We start from the raw sequence: 10,976 nt of genomic DNA on the forward strand, positions 1-10,976 counted from the left end.
TCAAGAATATTTTTACAGTCTGAAAACTTGGTCGTGGGGGTAAGAAGAGTATTTCCTTTCTATTTAGCTTCTGAAGTGAAGCTTTAGTTGCATCAATTTCTGAAACAGTTGTACAGCTTGGTCAGAGCATGGTGCTAATAACATCAGGATCCTGGGTTCAATGGGCCATTCCTTTAATAGTTGGACTTGCTGATCCTTCTGGGTCCCTTCCAACTCACAGTCTTTGATCTGTGTGATTCTGAACAGGCTGGCAACACTTGATTGTTCTGTTCAAGCATTCTCATTTTTTGAAGGTGCTTGGCAAAGGGAAACAATTCTTTCTGTGCTTAGGTTAGAGGCAGAATAGTGAAGATCCAGCCCAAGACTAAGGACTGGCTAAAGGGCCTTCAGGAGGAAATTGCTCGAAAACGAGACAGCGTTGTCCCCATGTCCCCCACGGCAAACTCCCACCTTCTGGAAGAAAATTTTGACTTCTCAAGTTTGGACTATGAGTCAGAAGGTAAGCTACATGTTTCTAAGCTAAGTAGCGAGAAATTGCTTTGCTGACTTTGGTTGCAGAGTCAGTGCAGTACGGTATGAGTGTCAGTAGCACCTTAATTTGTAATGAAGCCACGCTTCTTAAAAAGACAACTGTAATTAAAGCCATGACCTGACTCTGTGCCTGGGCATAGAACTGCTGCTTAGATCATCCTATCAATTCAGTGTCATATGTTAGCGAAGTCAATGTATGGTACAGCTGTTTTTAGAGACACACTGTAATGAAACACATGGTGTGGTTACACAAGAATTTTGCCCAGCCTATATATTAAATTAATTGATAGTATAGATTAATTAATTGGGAGTGTAGAGAGACAGAGAATGAATTTTCTCATTAATTCTTTGTTATCTAATATTTTAATCCAGGTGATATAGAGGATGAAGAGGATTATTTAGAGGATGCTCTGTGTCAACACCTAGCAGTAGACACAGTAGAAGACACGTCGGAGCACCCTGGACACTGTGCATCCATAGCTTTTTCAAACAAATCTGGACAAACCCCTCGCCTGTATAAAGGTAAAGTATCCACCTTCCTTAAGGTAAGACCTGAAGGATTGTTTGTTCTCCTGTTGCATGTATTTCCCTGTTCATTTATATTTTCATTCTAGGTTCTCCTGCAATACCTATTCATGCTCAACTCCCCTGAGTTAGTGACTGTAGCTGAGGTCCTCAGGCATAACAGCAATACAAATGATGAAACTCATGATGATTCTCCTTCTCTCTAGGCTAGGGCAAGGCTGGAAAGCTGAAAATCCTGGTTTTCCTTTTCTAGCCAGAGGAAATGAAATCTTTTTATCCATTTGATGTTGTTTGGCACGAGAACATAAACAAAAAAATTGCATGCTATTTTCTTATTGGTGAGGGCCAAAGCAAAATCAAACCAGAATAATCCTGTTGATTCAGTGATGGGCTCAACTCTGTCCTTTGAGCAGTAGCAGTGGCAGAAGAGTTAGCTGTTAGCTGGGAGGTTGCTGTGTTCAAATTACTTCAGAGGCCTGAAGTTTTTCCTTTGTTCCCATTTGATTTATTCCTGAAGGAGTCAAGGTTCATAGAATATATATATACATATAATCATTTATTAGGTTCTTCATGAATGTGTAACCTTTTTCCTCGGTTGCCTGGCTTGTTTGCACATTATTGTGAAGTGACTTGGTAAAAAGAAGATAAAGATGTGGAGAGAAAACTGATAAAAACTGAGGCAAGAACTAGCCAAGCCAGTCTTACAATGGGATGTGATCAGGATGTGCTTGAGTGGCCAAGCATTGACAGGCTGGGATATGTATTAAACACCTGATTGTGACAGCAAGTGATTCAGTAGCTGTCATTCTGCACTCTCTCAGAAGTGCTTTGTCTTCTGACATAAAAGTGAAAACTTTTAATACCATCAAAGGTTGAGTCAGAAGTAGAGTTCAAAAAGATTAAATGAAATTCGTACACTTACACAGACAGATTTTCCAAACAGAGTGATTTATGGCTTTCTTGCCCACCTTGAGTCATAGGCTGGGTTCAGTGTGGCCAGACCCAAAAGCCTATCCCCGAGTAGAGGAGTAATCATTCATTATTAAATACTGTGAAGTCAATCACTTTGTATTATAGGGTGCCTTGCCCTCAAACCACCTCTGGCCTATTGTGTGATGATTCATTAAGCCACAGAGAATTGCAGTGAATCTTGTCACTCACACTAACTCTTCGCCACAAAAAATATCACAAAGTAAATAGAGGTAATGGAGTATAGTTTGAAGGAGGTCAAGGTGGGGTCATGATCTCACATAACTCAAAATATTATATATTCAATTAACCTTAAAGTGCCTGCAATTTCAGATTCCTCCATAAACTCCCAATTCTGCCTGAATATCTTCTAATTGAAGGTATGATGACTCTGTAGCTGGTGGTAGACACAGATGGAAAACAGTGACAGGCACAATAGTGTGTGTATTTCTGAGGTCAGGGAATGGCACAGCTTCACTAAACCGATGTCCCTGCCAGCAGCCTTTCAGGGATGGACTTGAGTGGTAATGGCTGGCTTTTGTTGTGTTCAGTTTTACTGCCAAAACTTCAAACCGTGTCTCCAGGTGCCTGCATGACTCCTTGGGTCCTACTGATGAGCCCATATCTGCAGCTTAGAAGTACTGAAAATGCAGAGAGCACAGGGAGGGTGGGTTGAGCAGACCACAGGCTCTATCTCTGTGTCTGCCATCTGCTGCTGAGTGGGAGCAGGAAGCTGTGAGGCAGCTCATGATTCCCTGCAGAGCACAGCTTTCCAAAAAACAAGAATTTGTTTACAAATGCCTGAAGTACAAGAGACTGCTGCTGCATAATTCCTTCTCCATCTCTCCAAAACACAGGGACAAAACTAAGTCCAGTGAATCTTGGGGCTCTAAAGAACAAGAGCTGCATAGCTGGGCAGCCATGGCAGGGTGAGAGGATTGAAATGAAAGTCTTCACTATAGCAGATGGGGGGAGAATAAAGCAATCCATACTTTTCCCCTCTCCAGCTGTCAGAAAGGCTTAGATGGGATAAAAGACTTAGTAATTAGTTAGTGATGTAAGGTGCAGCCAAGAGCTAGCAGACTGAGGCAGCTGCACCTTTTAGGAGATGTTGCTGGAAAACAGAGATGTCATGATTGAGCCATTCATACAGATTTTTCTCTGGTATAAAAACACTTCTCCTGTGCAAGAAAAGGCGTCTAATCCTCAAATGGAATTCGTGTGTTTGGGATGGAAAGCAAGGAATTCACCATGACTAGCCATGACAGTTTGAATGGGAGCAGGTTGACACTTAGTCTGGCTGTGAAAATCTCAGAATCTAACAAGGTGCCCAGTAACCCTGGAAGCAGACGCAGGCATTCTTTGTGTTGGTGCAAACAGCTAATAAATGGTGGAAAAGGAGAGAGAGAGAAAGAAGCATTTGACAAAAAGGTAGATGTTTCCTGCAGTGGGAGCAGGCAGACGCTGGGGGAGAGCAAAAAATGTGAACGGAGCTGTCGTGTTGCTGAGAGGCCTGGCTGAGGCTTGCCACTCATAGTCACCTCTCTCCTGATCTCAGATCTGGTGTGCCTCGCCTCACCCAGTGTGTATCTAATACAGACGCTTCCTAAAATGTCCCTAGATGACGCAGACCTCGCTGATTTGAAGAGGGAGCTGGAGGCAAGTGGGGAACACAGCCGCCGCATTCCAAGCAGATCTCTGTCCATTCCTACCAGGCCTCGGCCACTTCAGCCACCACAGAGGCCTCCCCCTCCTGGTGAGTTGAACTTTCTTTAGTGTGGTGTTGGCCCCAGCTGAACAGCTTTTGCCTGCCATGTCTGGGTGACAAAGAAAGGCATACCTTGTTCTGAAATGTCAGGTTGTCGAGGGACTTGTACTTGCTTCCCAGCCCGTTTCAGCCTGAGTATTACTGCCATTAGTAGTGGGAGAAGTTTGTCTTCAGGACGACAGATGCTCCACAAAAAGAAATGTCTTTAGTAAGGATAGAATAGCCAATATGTTTCATACTGGCTCACCACTCAGGTTAGCGAGTTGAGCAGCCAGTTTGTGGCAATAAAGATATTGGTATTTATGCCTGCTGACTTCTGAAGTCACTGAGTGTTTTCTTGCAGGTTTTGGATTCTGAATTAATTGTAATCAGAATTTCAAAAACCTTTGACAAAATACTTATTCTGGACAGTTTTTGTCCTTCTCTTCTTTGTAAACAATTCTTGTGTTTATGAAAGAAATGCAAAGTGGATTATGATTTTCAGTGAGGCACAAAGGGAAGTGATTCTTTTTACCTAAGCTCTGCCCCCCTGAGATGCCATCCTGAGCTATGCTGCTCCTGGTTTTATGGCTACTTCTGGATGAAAGCTGATTGCTAGATGTGCATAATCATCTTTGCCTCCTATATTAGACAAGCTATACATTATGTTTTTCTTTGCAGCCCAGAAGTCTCTCTTTTTATAGTTTCCAGACTCAAATTAGAAGTTCTGTGATGCTCGCCTGATAGAAAATGAGCTTTTTAGGATTATTCCCATTCATTTTTGAGTCTGTTGCACAGAAGTGCCAACACTGGTATCTGTATTTCTGTGCCTAGAATGCAATGTTATTGCTCAGCTGAGGTTATCTAATTAATTAAATGAAAGACTAACTACAAAACTGCTTGCTGAAACAGTTCAAGATTTTGAGAGGGTGATGGAATGCACATTGGTTTTGCTCCATTGCAGATAAAATTTTGTACCAGCTCTTGAATGTAAAAAGATATTTTTTATTCCTCTTCCAGCCGGAACATCAGGCAAAAAGTCCCCCTCAGATGGTTCCCTCTCTCCAGGAAGCCATTCCACCTGCTCCATCCTGGCAACGGCAAAGCTGCTTCCCGGAGCCCCTCAGCAGCCAGTGAGTCCTGCTGCTCAGCATGGCCCCTTGGCACTGTCCTGTTCCCTCCCATCCACACTGAGAATCACGTACAGGATGCACCTGTCATACAAGGAAGGAAGTCCATCACATGTCTGAGCTGAAAATGCCAAGATAACTTCTTGTACTGTAATACTAAACTGTAGGCCCTGTTAAGCAGCACAAAAATGTTAATAAGTTTACAGGAGTTAGGAAGGCCAAAGAGGGAAAGAGAGAATGAGTGGTGTGAGACCAGAGCACTGCTGCTGCTTTCTGACAGATGGTAACTTGTATTTTTAACACTATCATCATATGGTTTAATTCTTTACTCACCTCTGTTTTGGTGGGCCATGCTAGTGCCCAGAATGCAGGAAAAATCTTGACCACTGCCAGCAAGGCTGTTAGTCCACTGAGGATACCAAGACCAGAATGTGGAAATGCCTCCTGACTCCTGTCTTGCTGGATGAGGACCCGAATGCATTGAACAAGGGATAGCTAAGGCATTAGCTGTGGCACTCAGGCACTGGCCTTCTGTCAGCTGGCAGCAAAGATGTACAATTTGCTGAAAGATTCCCATTTCTTAAGTATTTATAGATCACTGAATAGTCACTTGCAAGAACAGAATTTTACAGTGTATGAGCTTAGCTGCAAACTTAGAGGTGTACAAGAAAAATCAGTTCTCTCAAGATGGCTCACTCTCCTATTTTTTTAAAGCCCAAAGTCCGGACTGGAATAAGCAAACCTTACAATGTCAAGCAGATCAAAACCACCACAGCTGAGGAAGCAGAAGAAGCTATTAGATGTCTTATGGAGGCCAAAGGAGGTAAACACAGCTTTCTAAGTGACTTCTAAAAATCTTTAAATAAAGAAAACTGTAGGTGTATTCATCTCACCATAGGCCAGATGCACATATTCCTATTCAGGATTTCACCTGAACACACCCTTGCAAAATTGTATGTGGTATTCTCTGTCAGTTCTGATATTAACCTTTTTTTCAAGACTATTAAAATTTTTTATTTTGTTGTAGAACCTGCTACTAGTAGAACCTTGGGTTATTTATGCCCAGATTTAGTTGGAAAAATTAAAATATAAAGATGGGATTTTACTAAACTGATGGTGCCTGTGTTAGTTCAGAGTTGCATAAAGGATATTTGCTGCTCTATTTACTGAATGCTCACTATTCCAAGCAGAACTACAGAGCAAATGCAGCTCTAGGAGAAATAACCTGGATTCTGTTCACATTTGGACAGCAAGTACAGCTGTAACCTAGATAAAAGCTTGCGCTACTTCAGCTTGAATAGCTAAGCTAAAAGGACTACTCTGTGTTTAGGCTCTCTGTGTAGTCCCTGGAGAAGAGAGCTTCCTGAAAGTGCAAGTCAGGGCACAAAACTAGCTTAGGTACTGTGAATGTACCCCCCAGGGTTGCATGCAGTCTTTCTGCTGATGGTCTATGAACGAAAATGGCTACCTGAGTTTGTAAAGCTCTCAGTTTAGGAGAAAACCATCCCTTTTCATTTATACCTAGAATGAATACAGTCTGGAATAATCCCATTTATTCAGAAATATCACAAAGGCATCTTGATGTTTGTTCCTCAGTGCTGTTCATTTCATTTTGAAATTAGATTTACTCTCTATTGATTTTGAAATTCACATTCACTTGGTGTGGGTAAGAAAACTAGTCTGGTCAGCATCACTTCCAGTCCCTTGTACTCTATCACCAGTTAGCATTTACAGTTCTTTCTAAAACACTCTACAAGATGCACTTGGTATCATAAACTTGGTTTCCAGATAATGGCAAAAGGACGCTCAGAGCTTGAGCCCAGTACTCCTGAAGCCCCAGCCAGTGTTTTTTCCACTTGACCAAATGGTGGCACAGCACTGCTGGTTTGGCATGAAATTATTTCAGACAGGGAAGTTTTCTTCTAACAGCCTCTTACAGATGTTACAGGATTGCAAAGGTCTGTGCTTAGTTCTAAAACCTACCTTCTTGGCCTGAGTTGGCCCTATAGGCATTTGGGAAACATGGCTGGGAAAGAAATTATCTTGAATCTATGTTCTGATCAGGCCAAGATGCCATATTTGGTTTTGCTTTTCAGGAGTACAGGAAGATGCAGTAAAGCCTGTTCCAACCAGAAACCAAACTTCCTCCAAACCCGAGGCTCTTCCCAGCATTGCAAAGTCAGCTTCATTTCAAGGGTCGCAGGCAGGAGCAGTGCCTGTGCCTCATCGTCCACCACCCAAAGTTCCAACTCCAAAGAAGCCAGTGCCCCTGCAAAGGAGCGGAGTCAAGGTGGAAAATGTAAGAGAGTTGCAGCAAAATGCATCCAGCCTCCATTACACTGTGTGAATGATGGAGGGGTGGGCTGGTTGTTTTTTGCAGGAAGTCCTGTCATGTCAGCAGGTGCTGGAATCATTTTGTGTATTACAGTCACCAAGGCATAAAAATGGAAGAAAGATTGGAAAGAGAGCCATATTCAGCTTTACTATTTGTCAGTCCATTCTCTTGTTTTTCTTCTAGTTTGTCTAAACCTTGTCAGGATTTGAGACTCATTTGTTCTTTATCACAGTCTCTAATTTTGACCATGAGTGGTCTGATCTGTAACGATTTGAGGCAGCTTCTTCAGCAGTTCTGTGTCCTTTCTTGCTTTTCTTACACACCTTGTAATGGGATTCAGCTTTTCAGTTTGAATTCTGAAGTCTACTCAAGAGTTTATGTTCTCAAAAATACAAAGCTGTTCAGGTTTTAATATATGCCAGGTCTCTATGATTGGGACAATAGTTGACCTCTAGAGCTGCTATAAAATTATTACCTAATTTGTAAAGCAGTTTGAGTACAAGAGGAAAGACAAATATAGCCTTTTATATTCTTCCTCTGACAGAATCTCTGCTAAAGAAGCTATTTTCTAAATTGTTAGGGCTCCTGCCTTACCTTCCTTCGGTAAAGACATTCACCCCTTCTCTATAATGGACTTTGTGCTATCTTTACTTAGCAGATTCACCAAATAACCCAACCCAGGCAGCACAGTCTATGCCGGGGATGGTCAGTTTGTTTCGTTTAAGTTGTCACCATTCCCAAGTCACTCTTGAAAGGTGCTGAGAGGGATTGCTATTTTGGTGTTCGTTATGTGAGAGCTTCTGCAGGAATAGATCTATTTCAGATTGACTGCCCTGGATTTCCACTCCTTCCTCCATTTGAGGGAGGTCAGAAAGACCTCCCTTTCAAGTTTCAAGTTGTATACTTGAAAACCTCTACCCAATCCTCCTCTACCACAGTCAAATGCAGGCAACTTAACAGCGCATAGGAAGAAGTGGCAAGGGATATATCCAGCATGAGATACTGACTAAATATTTTGCCTGCATGAAAAAGCCTGTACATTATCTTTTAACACAATGCAAGAGTAATAAAGAATTTAAATGCTTTCATTCAGTCACACAAAGTGTAAGAAATCTGAAGCAGTCCTTGCTCTCCTAGACTGAGCTGGGCTTGTTATTTATATACTTTTAAATGGTGGATGTATGCTAGACTGGACTTTGAGAGCTTATTTTTATCTTTAGTTGCCAGAATCAGTGAGACAGGACAGAGTCCTTAATGCATTTATTGGGTTAGCTTAAAGCTAATTCTCTTTCAACCTTATCTATCTAAATAAGCTACACCTAAAGGCATGGGCCTCCCTATGCAATCTTGCTTAAGTAGTATTAGTCAGCAGAGAGATGTAAAAAATAAATGACTCCTCAGAACTGTGTTAATTTGGCCAGAGCAAAAATCCTAACCTAAAAAGGGAGATGGTCAGAAAGAGCTGTGACTGAACAGGCTGTAGGGTCCTGGTTCTTCATCAGCTCTCTGAAGGTGAGTGCAAGGCACAACGCATGAGCCCAGAGCCCAGCAGGTACAGTGGAGAACTGTGCTGTCAAGCCTCCTCTTTGTAGTTCTTTTTTTTTCCTTCCAGGACTGTCAGCTTTTCTTAGTAATGCTGTCAATTAGACTTGCACCAGTAGTGACTCAGAGTTTAAGGTCCCTTTTTGTTCTCACATTTCTTCTTCCATTTTGTCTGCAGGCCATGTCTCCAGAAGACCAATTCGACCAACAGACAGCACAGTCTCCTTTTGGCTTGCTAGAGCCCCATCTAGAAGCTGGAGCTATTCTTAGACCAACCAAGATCACTCCAGTCCCTAAACCCAGAATACAAGCTGGGAAGCCTCAAGAGAGCAGGGGGAGCAATGAAAGGCAGCCCCTGTCAGCAAGCACAGCTGAGGCCATTGTACTGCCTCCCCAGAATGCTCCCTTTGCCCCTAAGGTGCCACCACGAAGAAAGAAGTCGGCTCCTGCAGCTTTTCATCTCCAAGTTCTCCAGAGCAGTGACAGCACCCTTTTTAGTGGGTCACTGTTCAACTCCAACAACAACAACAAGCCTGGGTCCTGCCCCCAGGTTCATGTCCCTGCTCACTCAGGTCCCACAGCTTCTGCCTGCCCAGAAAACAGCACAACTCAGCCCTTGGCACCAAGTGCTGCAGAACTGATGGTGAAGCTCCAGGGCCCTTCTGCACCAGTAGGCCAGCATCCACAACAACTGGATACCAGCTCCCTTCCAGAGAACACCAATCTTCTGGACCTGGACAGTCATTCTTCCTTCCCTCTTTCCACACAGGCACCGCCAGCTACTTCTCCAGCACACACTTCAGAAAACTTAAATCACCCCAATCTGAAAGATTTCAGTCACTGGGTTACATTTAGTGATGATGAAGACAGCAGTGCAATGGCAGAAGGGTTCAACAAACTGCTCGTCTTAGAACAAAACAAAAATACCTTAATGAAAAGAAATACTGATTTAGAGTTATAAAATTTTGCCCCCTCAGTAAAGAAATCATAATTATGATGCAAAAAAAAAATCTTTTTTTATTTAATGAAATAGATCATCTGTCCATGCTACATTTCATGTTCATGTTTAAAGATACAGCCCCTGGAGGGAAGTATATATAAAGTACATACAACCTAACATTACCTACACTTCATTTGAAAACCTCCTTATTCTAAGTTATTTCTTTTTATTAATCCATCTTAAGATGTTTTATTTCATTTCAGGTACAAATCATATGTAAGAACATGTAATGATGTAAGGAAAAAAAGACATTAAGAAAATTATTTTCCTTTCAAATGTATATTTTAATCAATTTCTGTTGTTTGAAATAAAGCATCCTTACTTCGAAGAGTTAGGCTGCCACAGTTATTCTGGAACAAACATCCCAAGCGGGAACGTACATCAGTGTAACAACAGCAGTTACACTGGTCTTGCTCTGCTGCAAGTCTCCAAAACTCATCCTGATTTTTGTTCCCAAGCCCATGTCCAACAGCATACTTTGAAAAGGGTCTGTAGTTTTCCACATGCTGTTTCACTGCAAAGAAATGCTATAGCATTGTCTGTGCAGATCCTGAGGAAACACAGGGAAGGGTTGAGACCAGCTGATGCCACAGGTATTGGCTTGGGCATGTCTTACGCTAAAGGCAGTTTAGCATTTCAGTAGTTGTGTCCCTGTTCAAATGCCATGTCAGTCTTCTCTTTCCACAGTGCAGATGAGGAACAAGCTGGTCCGTTTTGCCTTGCCTGTGGGGTAGAACTGCGCACGATAGATGCCATTTGTGCAAAGCAGGCAGTTAATAACCAGATTGCAACTTGTCATGGTAACTTGTTAAGAGAAGCATCAAGATCTTTCATTATTAAAGGAAAGAGAACATTTTTAAGCAGGTGGTGAAGCTGAAAAAACAACTAATTACCAAGAAAAATTAAGATGTATTAAAAAAGTTAAGAAGGTATTTTTACTTTTTCCACAGGAAAATTAATTGTCTTGTTCTGAGTTTCCCAAACACTGGGAATGCAGCCATTTTCTTCCTCACAATGCCTACCTGTTTCTCTGCCACTGCCAAATTTTGAACACAAGAGATCCTGTAAGAGAAGATGCTGCCTTTGAGCACCTGTCATCCTCCTCTGCTCTCTCATTTGCCAGACACTTCAAAAAAACCCCCGGAACCTTCAAAGGCCAAGGCCATAAAGCCCAGTGCTAAGCTTCTTGTGTGAGTG

The 10,976-nt window shown here is 42.2% G+C and overlaps 1 protein-coding gene across 1 annotated transcript in view; it reads left to right on the top strand.

The window, feature by feature from the left end:
* SYNJ2 (synaptojanin 2) overlaps positions 1 to 10,107 on the top strand; it is a 65,493-nt gene extending 55,386 nt beyond the window's left edge. The window contains exons 21-27 of the mRNA XM_068184702.1: positions 331 to 499; positions 904 to 1,053; positions 3,647 to 3,781; positions 4,793 to 4,905; positions 5,617 to 5,725; positions 6,999 to 7,201; positions 8,958 to 10,107. Coding sequence (XP_068040803.1) covers positions 331 to 499; positions 904 to 1,053; positions 3,647 to 3,781; positions 4,793 to 4,905; positions 5,617 to 5,725; positions 6,999 to 7,201; positions 8,958 to 9,740 — 1,662 coding nt within the window. The 3' untranslated portion in view covers positions 9,741 to 10,107. The remainder of the gene's footprint in view (positions 1 to 330; positions 500 to 903; positions 1,054 to 3,646; positions 3,782 to 4,792; positions 4,906 to 5,616; positions 5,726 to 6,998; positions 7,202 to 8,957) is intronic.
* The last annotated feature ends 869 nt before the right edge of the window (positions 10,108 to 10,976 follow it).

The sequence above is a fragment of the Anomalospiza imberbis genome, chromosome 3, assembly GCF_031753505.1.
Source record: "Anomalospiza imberbis isolate Cuckoo-Finch-1a 21T00152 chromosome 3, ASM3175350v1, whole genome shotgun sequence".
NCBI classification, from domain to species: domain Eukaryota; kingdom Metazoa; phylum Chordata; class Aves; order Passeriformes; family Viduidae; genus Anomalospiza; species Anomalospiza imberbis.